General features: G+C 33.7%; 8 protein-coding genes and 2 pseudogenes across 10 annotated transcripts; 6 read left to right on the plus strand and 4 right to left on the minus strand.

The window, feature by feature from the left end:
* Window positions 1–1,687: 1,687 nt before the first annotated feature.
* On the plus strand, window positions 1,688–4,737 carry lsd-1 (Lysine-specific histone demethylase). Its single transcript, NM_077599.7, has 9 exons — window positions 1,688–1,901; window positions 2,078–2,490; window positions 2,542–2,626; window positions 2,673–2,805; window positions 2,860–2,961; window positions 3,012–3,433; window positions 3,483–3,681; window positions 3,787–3,957; window positions 4,067–4,737. The coding sequence occupies exons 1-9, from the start codon at window positions 1,697–1,699 to the stop codon at window positions 4,548–4,550; spliced, it is 2,214 nt and encodes a 737-aa protein (NP_510000.2). The 5' UTR covers window positions 1,688–1,696; the 3' UTR covers window positions 4,551–4,737.
* A 191-nt stretch (window positions 4,738–4,928) lies between these two features.
* Window positions 4,929–6,173, minus strand: T08D10.4 (SAM domain-containing protein; the record flags this gene model as incomplete). The annotated part of the gene is made up of 5 exons (NM_001029727.1): window positions 4,929–5,086; window positions 5,230–5,425; window positions 5,469–5,627; window positions 5,683–6,012; window positions 6,099–6,173. 5 exons carry the CDS (start codon window positions 6,171–6,173, stop codon window positions 4,929–4,931), a joined length of 918 nt encoding a protein of 305 aa, NP_001024898.1.
* Window positions 6,174–8,268: 2,095 nt separating this feature from the next.
* T08D10.3 (CARD domain-containing protein) lies at window positions 8,269–9,350 on the plus strand. The gene is made up of 5 exons (NM_077600.4): window positions 8,269–8,365; window positions 8,415–8,594; window positions 8,657–8,878; window positions 9,037–9,093; window positions 9,140–9,350. Exons 1-5 carry the CDS (start codon window positions 8,285–8,287, stop codon window positions 9,188–9,190), a joined length of 591 nt encoding a protein of 196 aa, NP_510001.2. The 5' UTR covers window positions 8,269–8,284; the 3' UTR covers window positions 9,191–9,350.
* Window positions 9,351–10,389: 1,039 nt separating this feature from the next.
* On the plus strand, window positions 10,390–11,466 carry T08D10.5 (Cadherin domain-containing protein). The gene is made up of 2 exons (NM_001270252.3): window positions 10,390–10,938; window positions 11,138–11,466. The coding sequence occupies exons 1-2, from the start codon at window positions 10,407–10,409 to the stop codon at window positions 11,218–11,220; spliced, it is 615 nt and encodes a 204-aa protein (NP_001257181.1). The 5' UTR covers window positions 10,390–10,406; the 3' UTR covers window positions 11,221–11,466.
* A 1,515-nt stretch (window positions 11,467–12,981) lies between these two features.
* C49F5.8 (MSP domain-containing protein) lies at window positions 12,982–14,374 on the plus strand. Its single transcript, NM_171781.7, has 4 exons — window positions 12,982–13,125; window positions 13,170–13,286; window positions 13,630–13,714; window positions 13,761–14,374. The coding sequence occupies exons 1-4, from the start codon at window positions 12,989–12,991 to the stop codon at window positions 13,824–13,826; spliced, it is 405 nt and encodes a 134-aa protein (NP_741907.2). The 5' UTR covers window positions 12,982–12,988; the 3' UTR covers window positions 13,827–14,374.
* C49F5.13 (uncharacterized protein) lies at window positions 14,247–14,880 on the plus strand. The gene is made up of 2 exons (NM_001318269.4): window positions 14,247–14,653; window positions 14,702–14,880. Exons 1-2 carry the CDS (start codon window positions 14,635–14,637, stop codon window positions 14,758–14,760), a joined length of 78 nt encoding a protein of 25 aa, NP_001305198.1. The 5' UTR covers window positions 14,247–14,634; the 3' UTR covers window positions 14,761–14,880.
* Window positions 14,287–14,621, minus strand: C49F5.12 (annotated as a pseudogene). Its single transcript has 2 exons — window positions 14,539–14,621; window positions 14,287–14,487 (listed from the first exon to the last, which is right to left on the minus strand). Coding segments are annotated over exons 1-2 (284 nt in total).
* Window positions 14,881–15,256: 376 nt separating the features above from the next.
* C49F5.9 lies at window positions 15,257–15,490 on the minus strand (annotated as a pseudogene). The gene is made up of 2 exons: window positions 15,489–15,490; window positions 15,257–15,458 (listed from the first exon to the last, which is right to left on the minus strand). Coding segments are annotated over exons 1-2 (204 nt in total).
* Window positions 15,491–18,805: 3,315 nt separating this feature from the next.
* On the plus strand, window positions 18,806–22,737 carry sams-1 (putative S-adenosylmethionine synthase 1). Its single transcript, NM_001381113.3, has 5 exons — window positions 18,806–18,940; window positions 18,994–19,177; window positions 19,232–20,024; window positions 20,072–20,250; window positions 22,499–22,737. Exons 1-4 carry the CDS (start codon window positions 18,872–18,874, stop codon window positions 20,235–20,237), a joined length of 1,212 nt encoding a protein of 403 aa, NP_001366882.1. The 5' UTR covers window positions 18,806–18,871; the 3' UTR covers window positions 20,238–20,250; window positions 22,499–22,737.
* Window positions 22,738–22,873: 136 nt separating this feature from the next.
* On the minus strand, window positions 22,874–27,523 carry set-6 (Histone-lysine N-methyltransferase set-6). The gene is made up of 11 exons (NM_077602.7): window positions 27,434–27,523; window positions 27,208–27,351; window positions 27,014–27,109; window positions 26,337–26,438; window positions 26,118–26,222; window positions 25,665–25,972; window positions 25,365–25,617; window positions 24,703–24,834; window positions 24,099–24,650; window positions 23,445–23,564; window positions 22,874–23,378 (listed from the first exon to the last, which is right to left on the minus strand). The coding sequence occupies exons 1-11, from the start codon at window positions 27,518–27,520 to the stop codon at window positions 23,151–23,153; spliced, it is 2,127 nt and encodes a 708-aa protein (NP_510003.2). The 5' UTR covers window positions 27,521–27,523; the 3' UTR covers window positions 22,874–23,150.
* Between the last annotated feature and the right edge of the window lie 331 nt (window positions 27,524–27,854).

Consider the following 27,854-nt stretch of genomic DNA (forward strand, 5'->3'; position numbering starts at 1 on the left):
TCAAAAACTATTTCTGCAGAAAAAAAATGGCAAAACTAGTATGCAAAAATGTCTCGTAGTATCGAACCCTAGTAGCAACGACTGCAATCACCGAGACGACCAAATGCACCAATGCGCACTATTTTACGACAAATTCCCCTTCACGTACACGCTCAATGTTCGTATCGATTTGTGTTGACCAGAGAGGAGAGGGAGAAGAGAGAATGTAGTGACCGCAACGCGCACGTACGCACCCCAAGGTTGTTCTTCACGACGATGAATATGCATCCAACAACCAATTGATTTAGGAAGTGTCTGATGATAACGTCCCGAATGGATCATTGCGATTAGCAAGAAGTTTTTAATTATTACAAGTGATTTTTTCCACTCGCTTTTCAGGAATTTTACACATTTCTACAACATCGCTAACAATAATGCAAATGTTTCTTTGATGGCCAATTGTAAGGAGCTTCAAATTTGATCATTTTGACTTCACAATCAGATCAGAGAAGCAATTTATTTCCATTTGGGAGTACAAATCGATGTATGCATGTACATCAAAATAATATTCTCATGGAGGAACCCTGAAAAAACCGAAATTGATTGAAAATTTTTCAAATTCCTCCACAGAAAAAAAGGGAATAAGCTAAAATAATTGAAACGGATAAGCTATCATTTTCCTGGTTTTGGAGTTAAAATCAACAAGAGCATTTGTGCAATCTTGCAATTTCTGGACATCTGTAACATACAGGAGACTTCCACTAGCTGCCGAACTTAGCATTGATTCCTTCGTATCCCGACTTAACTTCAAAATTTTTTTCTGTGCACTTCTTTGCCAAAGTTCATGTGACTTGAAGCTATACAAACCTAAAATGGATAGCATTATGCTTGAAAAGACCCTAATTGCTGATTAATTATGTATTGAGGTATTACGAGAAAAATAACAGTAGTTCGTCGCTGACAATGAAATAACGTTACACAAATTTTATTTCAACTTTTAAGATCAGATTTAAGAAGATCCCAACACATAATTTATAGCATTGGGGTTCATTCTGAAACTTCTAAACAAAATAGACAATACATGATATATTGTTCAATAAAATTATTGTATTAATTTATTAAAGATTTCCAATCAAATACACCTGGCATTTCATTTTGTTTGGTTCCATTGTTTTTTACAACCGCAAAAAAAGAAGGAAAACAACCAAGTCCGCAAACATCTCAGTGACTGAATGCACAGACGGCGCAACGTTTGACGACAGATTAGTGTTTTGAACTGGTCCCGTACAGTCCTCAAGACTCTGTTTCTCATTTCCTAGTGTGCACAGAGCCGCGACGCAACCGCGCACGCTGCACACCATCTGCCGTTTTCCGAAAATGGTCATCTGTAACTTAAATATTCTAGGTGTTTTCTCACAATGTCTTTGGTTTATAAATTTTTTTTGAATTGTTTAAAATTCCATTACGTTATGTGAAAAAATAACAAGTTGGTTTTTTCTTTCATGTTTTTAATATTCTATGTTAAGTTTTACATTTTCGATAATAAAAAAAATTACCTAATTATTAAATATTAATAGAATTAAAAATAATGAAAATTTTTAAAAAATTTAAAAGTAATCTACTTTTTGAACAAATACAAAATTTTCCGCTCAATTATAAATAAAGTTGATTTTCCGAATTGTATCTATACTGAATTCTTTGTTTTCCAGATTTGTACATGGCTTCTGGGACTCGGCGGAAAGCGAATGATGATTCACAAAGCTCTTCTGAAGGATCTTCCAGCACAACACCACAATTTATTCCACAAGTACCGTTCGACTTCAACCTAGGATCTATCAACGAGGAAGTTGATGATTCTAATGGACTCACTGGAATAGCAAGCGTGCCGAAGGACATTCTGACTCCGCTCAGAGATCACTACTGTAAGAATTTTGAAATTTCGTTAAACAAGAATCTAAAACAAAATAATTACTCAGAATTTTGTTATCTGAACTTTAATTTAAAAAAAAACCAAAAACCTTCAAATTGAGAATAGATCGACATAGTTTTAATATGATTGAACATTTATCTAAAAGTGTTTCAAAACCATCATTTTCAGCTCTCGCAGAGGTTGCCCGTCGTCATGGAATTTCAGCTGATAGACCAACGGAAATTGAAGCCGCGTTTTTCCCAGAAGTCCAAATGTCAAGATCTTTTTCTGATGTATTTCTCATGATTAGAAACACGACTTTGAGTATCTGGCTAGCCAGTGCCACCACAGAATGTACGGCCGAAGATGTGATTAAGCATTTAACTCCTCCATACAATACTGAGATCCATTTAGTCCAAAACATTGTGTTATTTCTGTCAAGATTTGGAATGATCAATATTGGGTTTTTCTTTCCGAAAACAGAACTGGTCAACAACATGGAGAAGAAGTTTGTCGTCGTCATTGGCGCTGGAGCCGCTGGAATCGCCGCAGCTACTCAACTGCTTACCTTTGGTTTTGATGTAGCCGTTGTTGAAGCATCTGTGAGTGTTAAATATTTTCAATAGAAGACTTGAATATTTGATTTCTTGTAGGGTTTAACGGGAGGTCGTGTTCGGTCGCTGATTTCCAAACATGGCGAGTTGATTGAAACTGGATGTGACTCATTGAGAAACCTTGGTAAGTTTTAATATCTTCAGCAAAGTTTTCAAAAATATAATTTCAGACGAGTCAGTTATTACTACTCTTCTTCATCAAGTTCCATTAAACGAAAATATAATGTCTGAAAACACAATTGTTTTTTCTAAAGGAAAATATGTACCCGTTGCTCGTTGTCACGTTATTAACGGGTTGTATGCGTAAGACTCCAGTTTCAAAAAGTATGATCTCAATTATGAATTAGTTTTTTTCAGTAACTTGAAAGCTGGTCTTGCCCACGCATCTCATGGTCCGGAGCAACGTGGTGAAAATGGATTGTACATTTCCAGACAGCAAGCTTACGAAAACTATTTCAAGTAAGAAATTTTGTCTTGATTCAAAACTAGGTTCATACTCCGAATTGCAGCATGATCGAACGGAGCACATTGTTAAGTTACTACAACTTTGCCAAAGAAAAAGTCAATTTAAACGCCGAAAGAAAACATTTGTACGAAGTTCTTAAAACCAATCGATTGACTGCTCTGTTAGCAGAACAAAAACTCAAAAACACACCGCCAAGTGATGAGTTGTTACTGAAATCGTTGCAAATAGATATCGAAAAAGCTATTAGGCAATTTGATGAAGCTTGTGAACGTTTTGAAATTTGTGAAGAAAGAATAGCGGATCTGGAAAAAAATCCACGGTGTAAACAATCCATGCATCCAAATGATTTCATTCATTACAATTTTCTACTTGGCTTTGAGGAACGTCTATTCGGTGCACAGCTTGAAAAAGTTCAGTTTTCGTGCAACGTGAACGAGTTGAAACTGAAAAGCCAAGTTGCTCGAGGTACTTTGTTATTTGATTGAACTGAATCTTAAATCATGCCTATTTACAGTTCAAGAAGGACTTGCCCAAGTATTGATCAATGTTGCAAATGAACGCAAGGTTAAGATTCATCACAACCAGCGAGTTATAGAGATTGATACGGGCTCCAGCGACGCGGTTATTCTGAAGTTACGAAAACCTGATGGATCAGTCGGTATTTTGAATGCGGACTACGTAGTGTCAACTCTTCCAATTGGAGTTTTGAAAAAGTAAGAGTTTAAAAATTATAAATATCACTTAATTGTACTCGTGCTAACATTCGAGTCAACTAATTGTAGTACTTCACAACTACTATTCACGTCAGTAATTTTCAGAACTATCATCGGAGACGAGCGAGCACCAGTCTTTCGGCCACCGCTTCCCAAATCAAAATTTGCTGCAATCAGATCACTCGGAAACGGACTGATCAACAAAATTGTATTTGTGTTTGAAACGCGATTTTGGCCAGAGTCAATTAACCAGTTTGCTATAGTTCCCGACAAAATGTGAGTAATGTTTGATAGATGTCAAATAATATTTCAATTTTTATGAACATGTATTGCTTTCAATTAGCCTCGACAACTTTAAAAACTTTCATAGAATTATGCTATTCAGATCTGAACGAGCCGCTATGTTCACGTGGTCTTCATTACCCGAGTCCAGAACTCTCACTACTCACTATGTCGGAGAGAATCGGTTTCACGATACTCCCGTCACGGAACTTATCACCAAAGCGTTGGAAATGCTGAAGACGGTTTTCAAAGATTGTCCTAGTCCTATTGATGCATACGTCACCAACTGGCACACCGACGAATTAGCATTTGGCACAGGAACTTTCATGTCTTTGAGAACCGAACCCCAACACTTTGACGCCTTGAAAGAACCGCTGAAAACACGAGATGGAAAACCGCGGGTATTTTTTGCTGGTGAGCACACTAGCGCATTGGAACATGGAACATTGGATGGTGCATTCAATTCGGGTCTTCGCGCTGCCGCTGACTTGGCGAACACTTGTATCGAAATTCCATTTATCAACCGTTCAAGGGATCTCATTTTTCCACCGTATCCACGGGCACGCTACAGCAACGAGGGTGATTAATTAAGGCATTCACTTGTGAAAAATATTGTACAACACTTTTACTGGTAAAAACTCACCAGTTGTCATATAATGATCTCAATAGTTGTTTAATAATTATTTTTAAGTTGTCGTATTGTTGTTTTTAATATTCCGGTTTAAGTAATATTGGTATAGGTTTTTAAATTGAAATTAATAAATTGACTGTTTGAAGTTGTTCAAGAATTGCCTCATTGTCAATAAAATTAGAATATTGTGGATTATCAGAACATCAGTTTTGCAAGGAAGATATAAAATGTTGTTAATAGTGGAACGTTGAAGAAAAAGAAAAGGTTCAATAAAAATTATTGTAAAAAGTCAATAATAAAAATTCTAAATATAACTGCAATATAAATTACAATATTAAGAAACATGGCTGTTAATTGTTGGATTATGAATATCCGTTGACGAGGAAACTTCATCAGTTGGAGATGATGGTAGCACAAGTTCGCAAATGTTTTGATCAATTTTTGGAAAGTTACCTTTTTGACCAACATGTCGGGATTCCGTGTCATTTAGCTCTTCAAAAAGTTGTTAGTGTTTTTGAAAGCTTGTTCTTTGAAATTCATGATTTTTTATTAGGTGACATTAAACAAAAAAATGTTGCAGAAATTGTAAAAAGAAATATGAATAGGTTTTTCTCAAGTTTTGAAAATTAACTTACCAACTACCTCCTTTGACTCCGTTACCAGTTTTGATTTCTGAGCTCTTGTTTCGTAATGTTTTGGAGCATTGATTTGATCGAGGTAAAGACGACGGAAAAATGCAGTCCAAGTCTCGTCATCTCCTTTCTCGTTTAGTCGTTTCCCAAATCTTTTCTTGGCCTCCTTATAGTAACAGTTTTCATAGTTCCAAACACTCTGTAATTAGCTTCATGCTTCATGGTTGATTTTCGTTTTTTACCAATTTGTAGACAAGAGGTATGTTGGTATATACTTTGTGATCGCATGATGTATCAGGATTTGGGCATGTGCCTATGGTGTTTTCAGAAAGGTTCAACAACTTTGAAGAGTCTTGATGTATGTTATCAAGCAAATCCGCTGACGAGCACGACGTTTGAGTCTGGCAAACGTTTAAAAAATACCATATTTTTAAAAACTATACAAATTTATCTTACCTGATTATTGTGAGAATTGTCGTTTTCTCTTATGGTCTTATTCTTCATTTGTTCTATCTTTAAACTTTTATCATGAAAGTGCTCAGTCACATTATTGGATGCTAAATCTGAGGATATCGATGTTAGAACTACACCAGAAAATGTATTGTTTAGTAACCCAACATTCTGTTTTTTGAGTTTCAACTGATCCATTTTCGAGAGCAATTGAGAAGCGACGATTGTTAACCTTGGATTTGACACAAGTTTCAGTGTTTTTTGCCGGATTTCACACTCTTCGAAAAAGCTCAACGGGACATCTTCAACACACAAAAACTTGAGGCACTCTTCTACCTGCAAGTAAAACAATAATAGTTTATTCCATTAAGACACGGAGATAAGCAGTCTTAATTAATAATTGCAGAAGCGATGACACTTACTTGAATTCCCATTTGTAAGCGACATAAAATGGTCGCCAGCTTATTTTTTAGCTCAATGTTCAAAAATTCAGCCATTTTTTTGAATAAACTGAATGAAAGTTATGAGGAAACGTTCTCAAGATTCCGGCATTGTGATAAACCCATGAGAACCACCACGTCAGCGGACATTGTAAGCATCTAACAAACATGCAGCATTTTTGTACGATTTGAAGCTTATCTTAGAAAAATGGAGGACAAAAATAAAATATTTCGAAATTTTATTTTTTAGTTCAGTTGTTTTGTTTGAATAAAATAAATAAAATACATCATTTAGGCATAATTAAGATGATCATGTTAATTAGGAGGAATGGGACAAAAGTATAATTGTTTACGTTTAGAGCAGCTTTTATAGAACTATAATACCAATGCATATAAAACTATATTTTCAAGGCATTAAAATATTGTATTTGCAGAGTACAATTTTAGAGCAGATCTTCAAAACTCCAGGTCAGAAGAATCACTTACATCAGGCTTAGTTAATAAATATTTTTATTGAAAAAAGGTTTTAGAAACTCCGGAAAAAATGAGATAACTGACTAGCTCCTACGAAACGAGAAGACAGGACAAAAACGACCCCAACGAGGGTTCGTATGCAAATGTTATTACACCATAAATGGACGTTTAATGTGGACAAATTTTCTGATTGAGCAGCAATAAATTGTGCAAATAATTTCACTTTCAGAAGAGTTTTATTTTACATACTATTTAAAATTAAAAATAATAATGTCTGGAAATCACTGAAAAATGATAGTTCATCATGAAACTCATATTAGGGAACATTCCAAGTTGAAGAGTGCCTGTGAGTAATTGTCTACTGTGTTTCCTACTTTAAGCTTGTTGGCCACTCTGGATAAGACGTAAAATAAAAAAAACTGCAAGACTAATTTTGAAATGTCCTGTAGCGATATATACAACAGATCCCTGGTAAAATTTTGATTTAACACTGTTTGAATTTCAAAAATACATATTTTGCCATAGTTTGAATGTGGGTAAACTATTTTCATACTGAAAAAATGCGCTCGTTTTGATTAAATCTAGGGGTGTGTCAAAACAATTATGTAGAAAACAAAAGGAAAAATATCATTTCAAAGTCTAAAAAACACAGGACGTTCAACTAAATTGAATAAATGAAACAACAACAATTGATTCTGTAAAATCTGGGATTATGAAGCACAGGTACTTAAAAAAGTTATTAAAATTTAAAACAATAAAAAACAAATAGCATAGCAAATATGCACCAGTTTGAAAACTGCTACATGTAGATTTTTTCAAATTTATGCTTCTTTTCCTTCTCTATGCCAGTAAACTTTTTTGTCATGAGAACGCTGTGATTTATGGAATTTTTTGAAGTACATAAAGTTTGCAGCAAAAGAAACAAAGTTTTAAAAACTTGTTCAAAAAGTGTTTAAAAATAATTTGTATTGTTGCAAAAATCAATACGGACACTAAACAGCAATCATAAAAGTGTCATTCAAATTTGAGAAAAAGTTCGATACTTCTGAATTTTGTCCCCCCGTTTTTCGAAAATAGAATATTCTAAATAGAATATATTCTGAATTTTAACAAAAATCAATGACACCTTTTCTGAAGATTCTCCAAAATTAATTTGATATCCTCTACAAGCCTTGCAGCCTCTATTAGACTCAAAAATACAGTTATTGTTTATTGCTTCCCCCTCTATTTGTGAAGATTTCAAAATGTGGCTTGAACTCTAGACATTCAGTCTTTAATTTCCAATTCACTTTTGCAATGTTCACCAAAATATGTTTGTTCTCTCAAAAATGTATATTCCATCAAAAAAATCTCATCTAAATGTGTGAAATTTTCGCAGACACGAAATAAAATTGGCTGAATCATTTCTCTTTTTCTTTTCCTGAAAAACTGTAGACATTTGTTATTTTTCTGGTATTTCATTTTTCTTCCCACAATATCAAATAATACAATGGTCAAGTTGTGCTTGACTGTTGTCTTGAACCGCATTCACTAAAAATATGTTATAGTTTGGTTTGTTTAAAGCAAACCACAAACGTTGTTTTACACTCAAAATTTTGATAAGCATGCGGTAGACACAATTTTTTAAGTTTCGCGGCGCTAATTTTGAGAAAAAGAATTTCATAATTGTTCAAACTATTTTAATTTCATTTCAGATGTCGCACAATATGCACTCAATTCAGTTTGATGAGAAACGCCTTATTTTCCTGCTAAATAATTTGAATAGAAACCAAAATGTGATTCATTTAGACTGTTACAAGTGTTGACAACAAAATCGATTTGCAGGTTGAATGCGTTCTAGAAGAGCTGTCAACTATGAAAATACCGAAAACTGTCGCAAAACAGCTTTCTGTTGTAGACCAAATTTCAAAATATGTTGATGTGCCCGGTTTGGAAAAGTTGGTTGCAATAATTATGGAAACGAATTCCACTAACTTTAAAAAAGTATCGTTTGTAAACAATAAGGTAGGTAAGACAGTTCTAACAAGACTACATCCCATTTGAAAAAGTTAAATGATTTTATTCAGTGCGTGAAAAAAGAATCTGACGATTTTTCCACTGCAACTTCTCAACTGGGGTCCAATTCTTCAACATTTCCACTCAAATTTGGACCTGGACTCAATCACGGCAATGCCTCTCCTTTCCAAACGTTTGCTCAAAATGGCAAGTCTCCTGGATCCTCATACGAAGTTTTGAACCATGCATATTTTCAACAGTTGTATCATAAGGTGACAATGGAATCAACTGCGGTAAGAATATTTATAATTAAAATCAGTTTGAACTTGAATCCGGTGATTTAGCGCAAATCATTAAACTGTGTGTAAGATCACGCCATAATTTTAAAGATACCTCATAAAATGCAATCGTGACCCTTCTGAATTTATAGTTTTGAAAACTGTATTTTCAGTTGAGAGAAACCAGCAACCCAACAGTTGATCAAGTTCTAGAAGATATGAACCAAATGGTATTCATAAAATATGTTGCTACTCCAAAAATAAATAAAATTTCAGAATGGCGCTAGTTTCATACTTCGATTTGGAACTCAGAATTCTGATACCTGATAATTAAAACCATCTTTCATGTTTTCATGCATTATTTTTTATGGTTTCTTGAATACGTATCTTAACTTTGAAACACACTTCGATGAACATTCTATTGAATCAGTTTTTTACTCGTTGAATAAGGGAGAAAATAAATGTGAAAAATAAAATATATCCATTATTTTAGTACATGTCTACCTATTACCAGACTATAATTTTTTTCAACAGTGTTTTTATTAAAAGTTTCAAAGCCTTACAAGTTGTTCATGTGCCAGTGATCCAGTTGGTGATTTGTAGAAATTTTATAAAATATGATTAAAAATACTTAGATTTGTTTATGCATATGGGAATAAATTTCTGGTTTAAGATTCAGAATCTTTGGTTATCCCTATCACTCTGAAAATCATCAAAAATCTGAAAAAAAAACCACCTTTCGAACAACTTCACGGATTGACTTCTCAGTTCAAAACACTTTTCTGCAGCTAAATTTTTAGAGCAAACATATTCCATATATTTTTTTGTTGTTGCATATGTCAGTTTTAAAAATTGTAAACGTTGAGAAGGTCTAGTTTCAGACAGGATGACTTTGAAAACCAGATGTGACAGCTTATACATTTTCTAATCCGTATTCTAGTTTCCCCTACTTTCCTTCAGAAAGAGTTTTCCCCTACCTTCAGAAAACTCAGTAAGGCAAATTCCCAGACCTCGGACAGGCTCTTCTCGCATATTCTTGACATTGAACGGGCTCCTTTCAGTTTTTTCATCCATGAGACCGGAAGATTGAGACGCCGTCAACAGCTGCCCGTAAATCAACCTCGGGTCCTTGAGTATATCGTTTTCTGCCCCCATCCCATCCATCCTTCCACGCGCTCTCATTATCCCACCCGTCACCATTTGCCTTTCCTTGTTGGTAGAGAGCTTATGTTTTCTGCTTACATTTTTAATACATTGACAAATCAGCAAAATCAGTATATTGTTTATTAAAATTGTTATCAAAACATAAATATTCTGTCACCTTTCACCTCATGCGAAATGTTTATTTTTTTGTATAAACTACTAGGAGAGACAGAATGAGATAATATGTTTTGCCCATTTTTTTCTCGATAAATATTCAAACATAAGTTTTTTTAAATTAAAAACTGTAGAAATCTCTCAAAACGTAATCCAAACTAACGTGTAACCTTTTACTAATTTCAGACTGAAATAAACAATTTTTAAAAATTTCAGGATTGCCTTCATGATAATTGTTGTCACGGTGCTAAAATTCTTCTTCTTATCTTCGCACGCGATGAGTTATAATTCTGCAAGTTCATCCAATATTATCACAAAGCCAATTAACACATCCTTTGCATTATATGACACAGGATTCCCGCTTACTCATTTCGAAGTAACAATGGATAACAACACAACATTTTTCATTTTACGAGATAACTCTGGAATTGTTTATCAAATTACTCTCGATTATATCTATCGCGAACTTGCTTCGATTGGAGACAACGAAATTTTTTTGATTGTCAATGTATCCCACTCCGGAGTTGATTTGCTTTTAACAACGTGTGATGATGAGAAAATAGGCCTTAGACGGAATGTTGTTTTTCATGAGTTTAAACTAAGCAAAAGCTCACCACAGTTGAGTGAGGAATGTATCAATTTGCAAGTTATCTCGTCAGATGAACCTGTCAATGGCCAAATTTCGGTGCAAATCAAGCCGATTCAAAGAAGGACCCATTTGAATATTATACTTGCTGTCACTTTTAGTTTCGTAATGTGTAAGTTAACCCAAGGTTCAAATCCTCAAAAACCCATATGTGTTACCACAAAACAAAATTACGGAGTGGCTGGAAAATGCATTTTATTTGAATTTTTCGTATTACTAAAAACCCTACAAATCAAAAAATTAATCTCGCAACTAATTTATTAAAACGTTAGACTACTACATATCAGTAAAATTATTTACCACTATTTCAGGTATGTTGCTCATTCGCCAATGTGCTAAACAAATTCTTCTCATCGTCTACGATTACGATTCTATGGAGGAATTTGAGGCATAATGCTTGCTATCGCCATTCAGTTTCTATTGTTCCGTTATTTTTAAATAAGACATTAGAAAGTGGTACTTGTTTAGTATACCTGGCCCAAAAATGTTAATAATTTTGTAACTTTTACGTGCCCCTTTTTGCCCATATTTGGAAAAAATTTGAAAAAATTTTTGGGTCTGGTATACTTCAAAAATTGTTTTAATTAAGTTTTTGCTTTTAATTTCTTGTTCCCGTTTGCCAAAAAAATTGCTTTTGATATGTAAATTTGCAGTTCAATAGATTTAAAAATCAGAAAAGAGTAACACCGTTTTACTCATGAATTTCAAAAAATTGATCATACTTGTTCAAGAGTTCATTTTTTCGTTTGTCTTAGAGCACAATTTCCCATTGGTCAAGCAACATATTAATATTTTCCAGGACAAAAAGTTTGTATGTACATAAAAACCACACTTTCGTGAAAATTCTGATTATGTGTATCAATATCAAAAAATATACCAAAGGTTTTCTTTCTCTTAAACTACCACTTTCTAAGAATTAAAAGGCATATAGCAAGTTAGAGCAAACACGTTTTCAATTTTGAGCATAAACTACAATCAAATTTTTTGGAACATGTTAAAATCATTTTTTTGAGAAATAATGTTGATTCTCTCTTTCCTGATATCACTTTGAAAATAATTTTGCTATTTGAATTACTCTGGTTTGAAATTGAAGTTAGGCAACAGAAAAAAGGTTGTGGTTTGGTGTCATTTCAACATTGCACATTGATCATTCATAGCGCATGAAAGTGCAACATTTTTGATAGAGATTTACTATTTTCCAATTTAATTCTCTCATCCTTTCCATAAAAAGTGGGCTCAAAGTGCGACTCGTGTCAATATCATTCTCCCAATTTTGGAGCTTTATTCACTGGACATGATCATAACGACCGACATTCGAAAAGTTTAATTTTCCAGTGGTTCATTTTTAAACTTAGTTTTGTTTCTTGGGAGTTTAATTTTAAGATAATTAAATTCTTAGGCCGACCAATATACTGTCCAACATTAGTTCATTAAAATAAAAATTATTGAATTATATACTTTTCAAACTCCTAAATTACACTAACTTTATTTAGTATGTGATGTGAGGTGCAAGTTTCAAAACGTTTTTAAAAATAATTAGAATAATAGAAAAATAAAAAAGCTATTAACCGACACAACAGAAATTAAAAATCATACATTTTCTTGCATTAGGTTGGACAAACATGTAATGAAAAACTTAAAAGTTCAAATATTCAGTTCAAATAACATTTCTCCTAGAATTTCTTAATTATTTCAAAAGCGTGCTCAAGAAAAAGTAGAAACGAAAGTATTTTGTTGCTGTGCATAATGCATGTATAGCCTACATCGGTTTTTCTAATTTCAAAATCTAAATGTTTCTATTTTGAATATTTGGTGCTGCAGTAACTATGTTATTTGATTTTTTTGACGGTGACAAAAACCAAACAAAATATCATTCGTGTTTTGCAGAAAACTTAAACGTGTTGATTCTGCTATCAGTTGACATCATTACCCGCAAGTTTGCTCACACTAAACTTCGCATTTGTATTGAGCAAAATACATTTGAAACTAATCTCTCATTATCATTTCTTGAGTTTAAAAAAGACACATCACTAATCCTGTTCTAAAAAAATCGACTTCTGCAAATTGAATAATCAAAATTTGTATTTTTGCGGCAAACGTCTCACGTTTCTTATCAATTTCCAATTTTTTCTCTGAATTAACTGTTGCGTCTTACTTTCAGTATGAAGCGAGTGTACGTGACATATGAACCAGAATGCTTTAAACGATTCTGTCACTTTAGCCCATTTTCTGATATTGAATCTATTCCCAGTCCATATGAATATTATGGTCCAATCCGGGAAAAAGAGTTTTACGAAGGGTAAGTGAAAATAAATTGACTAAACTAAAACCTGAAACGTTTAGAGACAATGGAATTATCAAACTGAAAGAGAAAATTATATCAATAGTGGATCCCAAACCAAGGATTATTCACCGTTACGCTTTAGAAGCTCTGAAAAAACCGGGAACGTATTTTGTTCAGTAAGTTGTCTAAGTTTATTTTCCCTTAAGAAAAGATATAACTAACTCGAAAATTAGTTTTGCAGTTTCTATTAGTCTTGCACCCCTCCGGACCAATTGAAAATTAGTCTTGCAAGACTAAAAGAGGAAATACGGTTAAAAAAAGTTGTATTTTTTCATAAGTAAACATTCCATTGTTTGTATTCTATGTTTATATTGAAATGATTTCACTCACTGGAAAATTAAAACTGAGAAAATTATTAGTTTGAACAATTTTTTGTTTCTGAAAATAACCTTATGGACACATCTCACGCAATGTCAACCATTCGTACTTAATTTTAAATTTTCGACTAACATTCTTCAGAACTAAGTCAAATCTACTAGGACCGTTTTTCATCACTCCGACGCCAGATGATTTGCCGAAAGGAGAATTAGTTATGATTTATGAGGTTAAAATATAGTGTAGAATCTTTAATTACGTTTTAAAATTTTCAGTGCTGCTCTGCATTTTCCGAGACTAGCACTTGTTGCTTTCGGCCGATTGGTTTGCTTCAAAACTGATAGTGGTAATTTTTCGATCTCAATAATTCAATTCGAGAAAGGTTTTTGATTATCTATAATAATATGGGTTTTGGTGAATTTTGATCAATTTATTTTATCAATTTGTGACAAAAATAAACAATTGAATGACGGTTGCAAGTTTATATGCATTGAATAATTAATAGATGTTTGTAAGAACTCCTCACGTCCAAGCAAAGCGATGTTCCGAGTTTCGGATCATTCCTTCAGTATTTCTCCCGTTTACTCATATTCTGAGCATATATTATTTGAGTAACCCCAAGTTTCTAAAACATATATCAGATCTTGAATAACGAGATGTCTGACAACTGATGATTGCAACATAAACTACCCACATAACATTATTTCCTCCCGCCTGACCTAATTGTCCTGTTAACAAACTTTCGTTCCTATTTATTCTTCTTGTTTCTATCCCTCTTATTCAGTGTATTGTATTTATGATCTATTGTATGTGTAAATTTTTCTTTTTTCTTCAACTTTTTCCACGTCTCCTCGCGAGCGTAAATAAGTAAATAAATTAATTATTGACCGGTCGTGGACATTCTCATCGCTCCTTTGTAAAAGTCGTTGTAGAATTCTGAATTTGTCCACGATTCTCCAAAAGATCCAAACAAGGCAAGTCGATCAAGCAGCTTTTTGAGCTCTGGAATAATTATTGTTCTGGAATAATTATTTAAATTGATTCCATGCAAACCTTTCTCCGTCTCTCAGTAAGAAGTCCTTTGGGGCAGATTTTTGTATCTCAATTTTCGAAGGACAATGTGATCTACAACTCATAGTTTATCGAGAAATGAGAGAAAAACGTGCAAGTGAGATATATATTCCATAGGAAATCCAGAAAACAACAAACGTTTCAGGAGCAATTGGAATAAATTATCAAGGCAAACGAATCTTATGGGGATTGTATACATTGTGAACCGACTGATAATTTAGTTTTTGTTGGAGATTTGAATACTATAGTTTAATTAATAAGATCAAAGTGTCGTGTTTTTTTGTTTATTATAGCTTTTGAAGTACATAAATGTTCGATTGACTACTTGAGGTACATTTCACAATGCAAGTATAAACTGAAAAAAATCCAAATCTGGATTATAATTACTTTCGAAAATCGTCATTGATATTACAAACTATACAACTTTGCTATCAGTGTTGTATCCAAACTTTACTCTTGCAGACCCTGTTAGTTAAAATTGGTTAAAAAATGTTATGAAGTAACAAAACAGCAATCAGAAGAATAATGTTGAAAAGTCTCTTTTCAAACTTTTGAACCTAAAATGTGTTCCATGTTTATATGACACAAGTTTAGAGTAGGTGCCGAGATCAGAACAATATAATTTTTTTGTTGTTTCCTGAAATATCAGTCGTTTTAAATACTTTGTACACATACATATAGTTCGAGTATTGTTAATTTTTTAAATTATGCTCATTCGTAGTTTATAACAAAAAATTGTAGTGAGCATCTCTGTTATCAATGTTCGTAGACTGATCGTTGTGTGGCAACAGGTGATAAGTGAGTTCCGCCGTCCCTTTATTTCTCCCACGTACCCATTCGCTCATAGTGCACTATCACAGCTTATCTCCAAATAACAGTTAGCGACATGAGGGTCGCTGTCCCTAAAAATGGCCTGATCTCCTTTGATTGACCACTGCAAATGATTGTGGTCATAAAAACATTACACGATATGTAGCCATTTTGAAAATGAAAAGATACGCAGAGGTGTAATTGAGAGATAGACGAATGTAAAAGTGCGAAAATTCGCTCTGAAAGATTGTGATAACCTATAAGTTCTAGTTAAACAAACTGATCAGGCAAGTCAAATTGAACTTGAAAAATGCTTTAAGAAAATGATTTAAATATTGGTGGGTATGTATTACTGTTTTTTTTCAAATATTGGGTAGTTCCAAGGCAATTATTAAAATTTATGGAAATACTCACATTTTTGAAGGCGGACTAATTGTTTCTAATTGTGTTTCCACTATTTTGTTTCATATATAAAAATTGTTTAGGTGTCACAAAGTAGAAAATCTACGGTTGTCCGAGTATGTTCAAATCTTAGTATTTCTTTTCACCAGAAATGTATTAATAGCCTTCTGAATTTATTAATACTCATTGCCGCTGTTTCCTATCGTTTTTAAAGTAATTGTTTCACGCGATTAATTTACATAGACTTAGTAACTTTAAAAGTAACATTTTGAAAATTATCTACGTAATATTATAAAACAATGTGAAAATGTTATCAAGATTATTCAATGATTGAAGATCTACACATATTCCAAATACTAAAACAAAAAATAATTAGATTATACATTTGGGATTCTAAAGGAAAACAGCAATGGATATGGCTATTTATCTTTTTTCATTGGAACCGTGGAACAATTATTTTTAACAATTTGAGAACAGCGATAGTTGAGCCTTTTTATCTAAACACAGAAATAATGATCCAAATAAGAACGAAAATTAAAAAAAAATTGAAAATTGCAAAATTTTCAGTCACTTTCTCTAAAACAACGATAATATTTGGGGTTCTTAATAGAGCAATTTTGTTTTACAACATCAATTTTTTAAAAAACAAATACTCACATTTTACTGAAAAAAAATTTTCTAGTTGTCTTCCACAGTCATGATAGATGTGATATTAAATACTTTTATATTCGTGTTTCTTTAGCTTTAACAGTTTGAGTTTTTTAAAAGTGAACTTCGTCGGTTTTGGAAAGTATGAAATCATCTTTCAAAAATGATGAGAATGACAAATAAATGTATCACCAAGACCCCTAGCGACTATGACATGCCAAGTGAGGGACAAGAATCCTATTGGATAGAATACAATGATGGCGAGAATGAAGAAAAATGGCTGATGCAACTTGGATAAGATGATGACGGAGATTTAAATCTGAAACGAATTGTCATGTCCTGAAGAATGGGCCGACGCATAGTGTTGATGTAATCAAACCTGAATGGCCCTGAAATTATCTCAAGAAAAGGGCGACACAAAAAATTAGGCGATATGGGAATCTTAAAATTTCTAAATATTCCGGAGAAAAATATTTCGGAACCGCTTTTTGTATTTTGAACTGAACATGGGAAAACATAAATGATAGCACATCTAATAAATTTTGAAAATTTTTTGCTTCGAGTGAGCATGAACAAGGTTTCAAAATGAATTTGTAGAAGCTACAGACTTTGTCAAAAATTAAACTAGCTCTACTGTAATTTGAAAATCATGTTGTCAGAAAATATCCGAATGTAATTAATATTAGAAAACAGTTTTAGTCGACTCTAGCACACGGGTGTGTAAAACTTCAGAGAATTTTGGGGTGTAGAAGAGTTTAAAAAATGCAAAATGAGTCAAAAATATTCAAAAAAATTGAAAAAAGAGAAATTTGTGATTTTTAAAACTGTGTTGCTGTTCAGTCTTGAAACACAAATAAAACATAAAATTAGTTGACATCCACAACAATTGTCTTCTGCGAAAAATTAAGAGCAAAGAAAAGACTGTAAGACAAAAATGGTAGATCAATCTGTTAAATCATCTCAAAAATAGTAAATAGTTCACCAAAAAGAAAACAAAGTTCAAAATACCAAAACAAAGAATGTAGCGTTTTTTTTTGCAGATCCCCTAAAAAAGTTAATAGAAAATTCGAGGTTCTTATCAAAATAAAAATCGTTGCGGTTCATCCAAAATGGTAGTTCAAACGGTGGTTATCAGTTAGAGGGAAACCGATGAGGGTAATGGCATGATAGACTCAGGCATGCTACAAGACATTACTTTTTCATGGAAATTGAACGATAGTAATTGACTGATATTAGATCAAATTGTGATCTTTCTATGTCATGCTTGCAACGATGACCAAGTTTTTTTTTCTATAATGAGATAAAGAAGATATTGTCTGTGGGAACTGACGAAAGAATGATGTGTTTCTAGTCATTCTCAAAAATTCCAGCATTTTTGACCAATAGTTCTATCATGATAATTACAAGAAAAGCATTTATAGTTCTCACATTTTTCTTTCATACCATTAAACTAAAATAGTGAAAACTCACAGTTCATATAAGAATTTTCGGAATTTGTGTATTATAACTCCACTAAAAAACTTGAACTTTTGAAAAAAAAAAACGTGCGGAATACATTGTATTCCAGGATTAGAAAAACTTAGTTTCTAAACCTTTAAAAAAATGTGTATCGCATTTCATTTAATTGATTCAATTAATGAAAATAACATTTAATTCTTAAAATGTGAAAAAATACACAAGTACCGATTTTCAATGTAATTAAAAATCCCTAAATGTTATTCTTCTCTACAAAACCTTGAAATTGACCAATCCCGCCATAAAACCAGTTGAAGAAAACCACGTGGGTAACTCACGTTGCCGTTTTTATCAAATAGTGTACCTACATCTATTGAAAAAATAACATATGTATATATGACCGATTTGAACAAAGATCACGTAGAAAAAATGTGATTTTACAAGACAGCCAGAATTATAAAGTTATTAAATTTACATAAAGCTCTTAAAGATGAACTGTAAAACCTGTCGAAAATTTGAGTTTAGTCAGAATATTCGACACTCCTGTACTATGCACATTCTTTAAAAATTGAAACTTAGGGCAACTTTTAAAAAGCGAAATATTTTACAGAAGAACCAAACATCCTAGCATAATTCAAGTGTGGTAAGAGATTTCGGAGTGATAAAGGAAAAATTGACTAGACCGCTGACACCAACTAAACGTGGATCATAATCACGAAATGTTAATCACCATGCTATTCTTGTCACCACAACCCTCCACCTATCCAATCCTGATCGCTCTTTGTCGCCATTTCCTCTCATTTGCCTCTCGAGAAAGATAACATCAAAGTGGTGAAACAGTCAAAAAAGATAGGACTTGCGAGAGTACGGACGACGCAGAGATAAAAACTGGGTTGTCTGTGTGACTCCGCCTTCGAATATCGCTGGGTTCTTTATAAGGGCAGTGTCCGACTGTGCGAACAAGCCATTCTAAATCGCTTCTCAGTCTTAAAACTCAGAAATGTCCTCCAAATTCCTTTTCACCAGTGAATCTGTGTCCGAGGGGCATCCAGACAAAATGTGCGATCAAGTAAGTTTTTTTTGTTTTATTTATTTAATTTTATCTATTTCTGTTTTTTTTAGATTTCTGACGCCGTTCTCGATGCTCATCTTAAGCAAGATCCAAATGCAAAGGTTGCTTGCGAGACCGTAACAAAAACTGGTATGGTTATGCTCTGCGGAGAAATTACCTCCAAGGCTGTTGTTGACTATCAAGTTCTCGTCCGTCGTGTCATCGAAAAGATTGGATTCACCGACTCCAGCATTGGTTAGTTTATAGAATCTTGCTTTATTATTAGCTTGTTTCAATGTTTTTGTTCAGGATTCGACCACAAGACCTGCAACGTGCTTGTTGCTCTTGAGCAACAATCTCCAGAAATTGCTGCCGGAGTTCACGTCAACAAGGACGGAGAAGATGTCGGAGCAGGAGATCAAGGAATCATGTTCGGATATGCAACCGACGAGACCGAAGAGACCATGCCATTGACTCTCATTCTTTCCCACAAGATCAACGCTGAGCTTCACAAGCTCCGCCGTAACGGAACTCTTCCATGGGTCCGCCCAGACTCCAAGTCTCAAGTCACCATTGAGTACGAGTCCCGCCACGGAGCAACCATTCCACTCCGCGTTCACACTGTTGTGGTCTCTACCCAACACTCTCCAGATGTTACTCTTGAGAAACTCCGCGAGACCATCCTCGCTGATGTTATCAAGAAGGTCATCCCAGCTTCTCTTTTGGACGAGTCTACTGTCTTCCACATCAACCCATGCGGAACCTTCATCGTTGGAGGACCAATGGGAGACGCAGGAGTCACCGGACGTAAGATCATCGTCGACACCTACGGAGGATGGGGAGCTCACGGAGGAGGTGCTTTCTCTGGAAAGGACCCAACCAAGGTCGATCGCTCTGCTGCCTACGCTGCCCGTTGGGTAGCCACCTCATTGGTCAAGGCTGGACTTGCTAAGCGCGTCCTCGTCCAACTTTCCTACGCTATTGGAATCGCCAAGCCAATCTCAGTTTTGGTCTATGCTTTCGGAACTTCCCCACTCACCGACGAAGAGCTTCACCAGATCGTCGAAGACTCCTTCGATCTTACCCCAGGAAAAATTATCAAGTAAGTGAATACAGCTAGATAGGAGAAATTTCATTGGTTTTTTACAGGGAGCTCGACCTCAAGAGACCAATCTACGAGAAGACCGCCGAGAACGGTCACTTCGGTCACTCTGAGTTCCCATGGGAGCAGCCAAAAGCTCTCAAGATTTCTCCAGCACTTCTCGAGAAGGCCAAGGGAAACCCAATCCCAGCCACATCTGCTATCGCTCACTAATTTTTTTGCCTCGGTATGCAAAACTTATTTTTTAAATAATCAATCTCGTTTTATTGTATGCTAGGCACCAATAGTTTAAATTAGTCCGATTTTGTGGATAGACCCCTTGAAAAAACTGAAAAAAAAAACAAGTTAGAGTATTAAATTAAGTTTAGGCAACTAATTACATTTTCAATTCAGCTAGATGACCAACACCTCGCCGTATTTAAAAAAAAACGATTAACGTATTTTGACCTTTTCCCTTTCCTCCCCCACCAGCCTCTTACTCTGATGCGATCCCCCAATTTTCTGTCCCTTCCTGTTCACTGATGATGTGCACTCTTCAGAGCATTTTTCAACAGTGCCTTCTCTTTTTTAAGTCCCCGGTTTCCGCTACCCGCTGAGCTGTCTTGACTTTTAGAATAGCTTCATTTTCAAAAAATTCATATTAAAAAAAAACATCACAACGCAAAAAAATAGTTCTTGACAGTTTCTAATGCCCGAAACATATTTTCTCCAATTACATAGTATTAAATATCCTTTCTCATAACTTCCTCATTGCTCAATGTCTCAACTGCCACCAACTGAGTGGTATCGTACGATTTTTAAGCACCATCAAATCTTTGGTTATAATTAATACATATTTTGTTAAATTGTAATAATCCTTCGGTGGTAGTTCACTGAATTGCTTATTTCCATTCATAATTATGCTTGACATTTAACTTTGGGAAATAAAGTTTTAAAATATAAATTTTTCGAAATTTGTGTTGAAAATAAGAAACATCAAACATTCTAAGGATGATAAAGAAAAAAGATTTTCTGCAAGATAAGACTGGGTGAGTCGTAAAACGCTCCCGCATTGATAAAGATAACCAAGAAGGTGAAATTGACACAAAGACCAAATGAGACAAAAAACTTGATAAAATGTAATTTACAGAAAAAAAAAACTTTCGACATCATGAAAAGAAAACATTATCGTATGTTTGAAAACTTGAAGCTCAACTGCTTCATGGAAACTCAAAATACGCCCTAGAGAGATATCGTTTAATGCCAAACCACAATTACATAATTTCCTGATGCAACCATTTTTCGGTTCAGCATCTCGACAAAAAATTTCATGGCAATAACCTGGTAACTTAATTAGCTGCCAGAAAATTTGAACGGTGTTACTAAGATATTAATATACTTTTTTAAATACTTGATTCTAACTTATTACGTACTTTTGCCACATTATAGAAACTTTTCCAGTTTTCGGCAGATTTCAAGAATAGTGATAATTGGTCCGTAATTTTTCAACATCAGACCGAAAGAGATGCAGTAAGTATTTTTGTGAATAGGTTTCGTTCCGCACAAAAAGTTATTGAAGTTGTTTACACTCAATACTTCAAATTTAATTTGCATGTAAGAGTTTTATTCAATTTCGACTAATTTGCTCGTTTTTAAAAATAACATTAAAATTCTGCCAAAAAAATTAACTTTTAAATTAAAAAATTTAACTTTTTTGGAGATTTATTTGTTCATTGTTGTTAAACTTAATTCTAAAACGTTGAACGTTGTTCAATTTAAATAATTACAATGTTTTCAAAATATATACTTTTCGCATTCTTCTTGAAGTGTTTTTGTTTTCCAAACAACAAAAAGCAATTCCAATATGAATTAATCATGATAACTTCATTTTGTATCTAGTGCTGAGAATACATCGTGATTGCTTTCCACAAATTCCACAAAGCTTGCATAATATCTCTCGATTCATCATATCCACGTCACACTAATTCAGGAAAATCTATTTAGCGAAAATATCTAAATACGAAATCTCGAAAAAAAACCAGCTTTAATAATACATTCTATTTTCGTCAAAACCTCTCTAGTGGTGTTTTCCTTTTCTATTTTTCTCGAAGCTAATAATTATGGGATATCACCTGACACCATAGACGCAGACACAAAAAGAGCTCAAAAATAGTATTACAAGTAAGGAATGAGAATAATCTCACTATTTTCACAAATCTATACAAAGAGGCAAACTGATTTCAAAACTTTGCTTTTGTTCATTTCGACTGACTCTCTGCTTGAAAAGAGTCAGCGGAGTTTTCAAATACTTAAATATCTTTAAAGACACCTCGCAATCCAGAATGATCATCAACAGGTGAGATTATCAGTATTAAATGATAAATTCACGTTTTTTCTTCTTACTATTGTTCATGATTAGAACAAAACATCGAATATTTAAAATCCTTTGATTTTAATTTGAAAAATGCAAATAATAAATTTACTCTTTATTTCAGAGCGAGAATCCGAACTTTATGAATGCATTCACTTTGTTTCTTAATCTATCACGTCTAAAATAACTCGATGGCTACGTGACAAATGCAATATTTTCTTCTTTCAATTTTAACACAGACATAGTTCACTTTCCCATCGATAAGATCATATTATGCTCTCTGTTACACCTGAAGACTCATGTTTTTTTGCTTTTCTGTACAAAATGTTAACCGTTTGGATGAATAAACCGGCAACGACAAAAATGCTCAGGTGAGGAAATTTGAAACATGACATTTTAGCCAAACGTACAGTCTGGCGCTTCACTATTGCCTGGCGCTTCACTATTGCCACTTATTATTGTAATACTGTCTCCAAACGTTTACAAGCTTTAGAATTCACACAATTTCATTCAAAACTTTTTTCTATTCGATGTATTATATAAATGCACATTAAATAAATTCATAATGACTATAAATACATCAACATAACTAAATAATATTTGTCACACATCTGGTTTGCTCTATTCGTAGTGCACTATTTTAAAACTGTATATGTAAAACTGTATTAACTGATAATATTAAATTCCAAAGTTCAGCAATGAAGTGCATGCTTAATAGAGCAAATTTGATACAATTATTACATAAATATTAAAATTTAGATCATATTTTATGGCAGTTATGAATCTTCGTCGGACAGTTCAATTTCAATAACGTTTTCCAAACGTTCACAAGTCGCTGTAGACAATTGTCGCCTCCATTTCAGGTTATATTTTGAAAAAGATACACATGGATCAACCCGAACCTCCTCAACTTTTCCAACAGAATAAAATCTTTCTATTAGCTGTAAGTCCACCGAATATCGAATGCGGGATGCGTGATGAAGTCTAACAAAACATGATGCAATCTGCAAACAATCCAATTCATATATGCAAATTTGGTGATACTTCATGTGTGTACACCATTGACTAACCAATTTCCCATCCAAATTTGAAAACTTCTCATAATGCGGCCCACTTCTACAGGCAAATGTTCTACAAAGACATCTTTGCCTTCGAAACACCTTGTATTCTGAGCCATAATCCAGAGTAAGCTGAAATTAGTAATTTAAATGGTTATGTATATAACATTTTCAGACAAATGGACTTCATAATTTGCAATGAAAAATTAAAAACTATGAAAAACACAAATTTTTAGGATTACCGTATTTTCCTTCTGAGTAATGCGTCCCTATTAGACTTGCTCTCTAAGTGGTGTATCGAAAAAATAAAATGTTCTTCAGAAATATTTTAAAAGTATATTTTTTAGTTGTTCGTTGATTTTTCAATATTTATCCAGTTGATTCTCAAGAAATAATGTGTAATGGGAGTAATTTAAGGTGATTTTTTGTCTTTCAAATCACATACAAAACTGTACAAGTCTTACTGATCAAAAAATATGATATGCAACCTCTATTAGACTCTCGATTGGACAAATTGGAAATGAGATTTGCATGCAAAATGTACCATATATTCTGAACTTTTTCAGTTTAATGTAACTAAAATGTTGTACCCGGAACAGAATTGACACTTTTTCAGGCAGGCCCATCTATGGCTGCTTTATTTTAAAAATATAAAAATTTCCTTACAGGTTCTCCTGGAAAAATGTCCTTCAGAGTGAAAAAAATCATTCGCATATTGGCGGGTGTAAATCCTTCTTTGAAAAGTCGAAGAGGTTCCATATTCGGAGTACATGAATGATTTGCAAATCTGCCAACACTTCCTTGCATTTTGGCGTCCAAGTGAAAATGATGCTTGCTCAATTCGTCCAGTACATCATAGTATTCTGGATTGTTTTTGTACTTTTCACGAAGCAGGTTGTAAAGGTGTTTGTCTCCTTCACAGTCAGTTAACTGGTAACTATAATTTTCCAATGAACTATGCAGCCGTTCTCCATCAACTAGTTCTCCGCAGTATTCAATAATTGGAGTCCCTGCTGGAATGAACAGAGTAGATCGAATTCCAAATCCAATTTGAGGATCTGCACGATAAATTTCAATAGAGTACAGTTTCTTTTGAATCAAGTACGTTGCATTATTAGTGCAAGCTCCTTTACAAGCACATTTTGGTGAACATGCAAACCCAACAGTATTGTAGTAAGTCGGATTTCCATCGTTGTACATAAGGGGTTGAAAAGTATGCTGAAAATAGACAATTTGCAAAATAATTATTAAAACTGAGAAATATACTTACAAATTTCAACTTTTCATTTGTATCCGTTGTTTTGTTTCTAGATTGCAAAAACTGATTTGCAATAAAACACGGGCAATCTTTGTTATCAAAACAGTTGACGACTGGATCTTGGGAACAACATTTACAACGAATCTGAATAAAAAAGCTGATATACTTTTACTAAATGAAATATTGCATTGTCATTTACTTTTATTTTTAAATCATATATAATTCCTTCTCTTAGAGTGTTTTTTAATATTCTAACAGTTTCAACCCCTTACAATTTTGAATTAAAAATATTTTAAACATAATTCAAACATAAAACTACTACTAGAAACTGGAAGAAAAACATTTTTTTTAAACATAAAGTTGATGAAAACTCAGTTTTTACCGTTTTATTCTCGGATTTTGAAAAAAATCAAAACGTTTTCCAAATTAAGTTCAAAATTTTACAATTGTGATATTTGATGATTTTAGAGCCATAAAAATGGTTTTTACTTGTTCTCCAACTTGACGTTCTCTACTACTACTTATTCTACACGTTTTTTCTTAGGTCGCTCATCACAACTGTTCAAGAATGTTTTTCTATTGCCAAAGCCTGTCGTTGCAAAAACTATCGAATTACAATTTTAATTTTTCAACTTGCCAGTTGTTTTATAAATTCGAATCGAAAAACATCATACCACATTTTCTGACGATCCTGCAATTTTGATTGCTTCATATAGCAACGGCTCTTTAACTTTGTCCACCATATTGTTGATAATGTGATCATAAAGAAGGGGGTTTGGAATTTTGACTGTTTTTAGTGTTTCGCCTTTTGCATCTGTGTAAACTGGAATTCTGTGGGTATCATTTGACAAGTGAATATCATCCGTAATACGAATCCGTGTTCTAGGCGCCACATATATCAACTTTTCAAAGTAACGGTCGAGCTCTCTGAAATTAAGCTTTATAACATATAAGTCTACATAAAAATTCCTCACTCAGGTATTTCTTCTTCCCCATGATCACGTTCAGGTTCTTCATAGAAATTACGGCCAAAGGTGGCCAGACATCGAACAGCCATAAACAGAGCTCTCGTGCTTTGCTCGGCTCCCATGAATCTTCGGTAATATCCATTCAACGTTGGGTCTAGCTCTATAATGTCGTCGAACCTAACAGCTTCTTCGTGCATTAGACGGATGTCGTTGTGTTTCTTTATTACTTTCATTTCTTTTTTCCAGTGTTCTCTTCTTTCATTCAAGCTCATGTCGGAGTACTCAAAAATAGATGGGTGACGAAAGTCCGCAATCTGAAAATACAATTTTCAGCTAGAACATTGTCAATAAGTAGATAATTTTGAATGATACAGTTGAGCACTGTTTTTCAGTTATTGTAAATACAACAGTTTTATTCAATTCGGTTTTCAAATTTTTAAAATCTGTAAATATGATTACCCTCGCTGGGTTGACGTTTCGTAGTTCTGCACATATAGTACTGTGATGAGGAGCAAACGAAGATATTGTGCTGTATGTTTTCCTTTTATGACGTTTTGTTTTTGTCTGAAAAAAAAACATTTTGTTGCACAAGGAGGGGTCTCTCTAAATCTCTCTGTAAATGTTCTTAGCGAATTTGAACTAACGGAATTCGGTGGCAATAAAATATGTAAAACCCACTTGGCGTGCTGGAAATGTACATGATGTGGATGCTTCCATTGAGCTCGATGAGGTCCTACTCTTTTTTCGAGACTTAACTTCCAGTTTTCTTTCTTTCGAATGCTGGAATTAGTATTATTGTGAAAATTATGTTTTTTTTGTAGCAATTGTTTGATATACAAACAAATTCTCATCACGTACGATTAAAATATGAACATATCAGGGAGTCAAACAGTTCAAGAACAATTTTGATAATGGCCAATGGATGAAAACCGTATTTTTTCTGTATTTTCACATTCAAAACTTTTTTTAAAAATTTCTAGTTTCTAGCATGAAAAGTGAACATTGTCATTAAACAAATACAATTTGAAAGTAGTTTTTAGTTATAGAAGTGAGCAATCCAGTTAATCTGCATTCCAGGCCGTTGTCACTTCTGAGTAATTTGCTCTAGTGACTATTCACGTTCGAATCATTTTTCCAGAGTTCAATAAATTTGGAGCTGAAAGTCGCCAGACTGCTTCAATGAGCATTTGACGTTATACTTATTTAAAAATTAGTAGCAAGCTGCACATTTCAATTTCATACTTTTTTTCAGTACTGTGCAGAGAATACATTTTTTGTTAAAATTAGGCTAGTAGATATTACCGTTGAAATTGTTATATTTGAAGAATCTCGTTTCAAAAATAAAAACAACCTACTAATCTATGAAAAGATTCAACTGATCTTCTACGCTTTTCCGTCAAATTATTTGAAATCGCTCGATCAACAACTTCCTGCTGGTTTCTTTCCGTAGCCTGTAAAATGACTGTGATTAGGCGGAACTATAAATTTGCAACTATTCAGAATATATATCTTTTTGTTTGTTGAGAAGTCAAAAACATTGAAAACTTACTTCAGATTCATCATCACTAATTGTAATTATAATAGACCGTTCAACAGAGCTATTTGATGTGCTAGATAGGGAGTGATTTCTTTCATCTGAATAACTATTTGATGAGATGGGGCTTTTCCGTGGTTCTTCCCAAATGGTCAGTTCCTGAAGATAAGTTATCGTGAAAATGAAATCTAGGAAACGTTTCTATTTCAAACAAACTTCCATCTACAAAAATGGCACTTACATCGTCGTCGTCACTTATTGTTATTATTGGAACATTTGCTGTTGACATTGAATATGTTGATGAACCTCCAGTTCGAGATCGTTCCATTTTCTATAAGCAGTAAACTAATTAAAGTTGTGGAAAATGAATTTCATGTCGATGAATAAAAAATTACGATTATTACTATAGTACAAAGAAAAAATAAGATTCAATTATTGAAAACTTTCGAAAAAAAGAACTAACAATATGACAAGTTAACTCGCGTTTTGAAAAAATCAATAATCTTGTCCAGTGAAAAAGCGGAACAAATAGAGAGCAGACGTACTAACAGACGCAGATACTAAAGCAGTTTGAGAGAGAAGAGAGACTGGAATTGGGGAAGAGAGATTTAGAGAGTGCATTCTAACCAGTTCAATTGACTGACAAATGTGAGAGGAGCGAA

The sequence above is a fragment of the Caenorhabditis elegans genome, chromosome X (genome assembly GCF_000002985.6).
Source record: "Caenorhabditis elegans chromosome X".
Lineage (NCBI taxonomy): Eukaryota > Metazoa > Nematoda > Chromadorea > Rhabditida > Rhabditidae > Caenorhabditis > Caenorhabditis elegans.

What these genes read in the sequence shown, in the direction of transcription:
- lsd-1 (NM_077599.7), top strand. Translation starts at nt 1,697, where the DNA reads ATGGCTTCTGGGACTCGGCGGAAAGCGAATGATGATTCACAAAGCTCT. An exon ending in GAAAAGCCAAGTTGCTCGAG is followed by an intron (nt 3,434 to 3,482) that starts GTACTTTGTTAT and finishes GCCTATTTACAG; the next exon opens with TTCAAGAAGGACTTGCCCAA. An exon ending in CCAATTGGAGTTTTGAAAAA is followed by an intron (nt 3,682 to 3,786) that starts GTAAGAGTTTAA and finishes AGTAATTTTCAG; the next exon opens with AACTATCATCGGAGACGAGC.
- T08D10.3 (NM_077600.4), top strand. Translation starts at nt 8,285, where the DNA reads ATGTCGCACAATATGCACTCAATTCAGTTTGATGAGAAACGCCTTATT. An exon ending in TATCGTTTGTAAACAATAAG is followed by an intron (nt 8,595 to 8,656) that starts GTAGGTAAGACA and finishes GATTTTATTCAG; the next exon opens with TGCGTGAAAAAAGAATCTGA. An exon ending in TGACAATGGAATCAACTGCG is followed by an intron (nt 8,879 to 9,036) that starts GTAAGAATATTT and finishes CTGTATTTTCAG; the next exon opens with TTGAGAGAAACCAGCAACCC.
- T08D10.5 (NM_001270252.3), top strand. Translation starts at nt 10,407, where the DNA reads ATGATAATTGTTGTCACGGTGCTAAAATTCTTCTTCTTATCTTCGCAC. An exon ending in CACTTTTAGTTTCGTAATGT is followed by an intron (nt 10,939 to 11,137) that starts GTAAGTTAACCC and finishes CCACTATTTCAG; the next exon opens with GTATGTTGCTCATTCGCCAA.
- C49F5.8 (NM_171781.7), top strand. Translation starts at nt 12,989, where the DNA reads ATGAAGCGAGTGTACGTGACATATGAACCAGAATGCTTTAAACGATTC. An exon ending in GAAAAAGAGTTTTACGAAGG is followed by an intron (nt 13,126 to 13,169) that starts GTAAGTGAAAAT and finishes TGAAACGTTTAG; the next exon opens with AGACAATGGAATTATCAAAC. An exon ending in CCGGGAACGTATTTTGTTCA is followed by an intron (nt 13,287 to 13,629) that starts GTAAGTTGTCTA and finishes AACATTCTTCAG; the next exon opens with AACTAAGTCAAATCTACTAG.
- sams-1 (NM_001381113.3), top strand. Translation starts at nt 18,872, where the DNA reads ATGTCCTCCAAATTCCTTTTCACCAGTGAATCTGTGTCCGAGGGGCAT. An exon ending in CAGACAAAATGTGCGATCAA is followed by an intron (nt 18,941 to 18,993) that starts GTAAGTTTTTTT and finishes TGTTTTTTTTAG; the next exon opens with ATTTCTGACGCCGTTCTCGA. An exon ending in ATTCACCGACTCCAGCATTG is followed by an intron (nt 19,178 to 19,231) that starts GTTAGTTTATAG and finishes GTTTTTGTTCAG; the next exon opens with GATTCGACCACAAGACCTGC.
- set-6 (NM_077602.7), bottom strand. Translation starts at nt 27,520, where the DNA reads ATGGAACGATCTCGAACTGGAGGTTCATCAACATATTCAATGTCAACA. An exon ending in CAATAAGTGACGACGACGAT is followed by an intron (nt 27,352 to 27,433) that starts GTAAGTGCCATT and finishes ACTTATCTTCAG; the next exon opens with GAACTGACCATTTGGGAAGA. An exon ending in GAAACGTCAACCCAGCGAGG is followed by an intron (nt 25,973 to 26,117) that starts GTAATCATATTT and finishes TTGTATTTTCAG; the next exon opens with ATTGCGGACTTTCGTCACCC.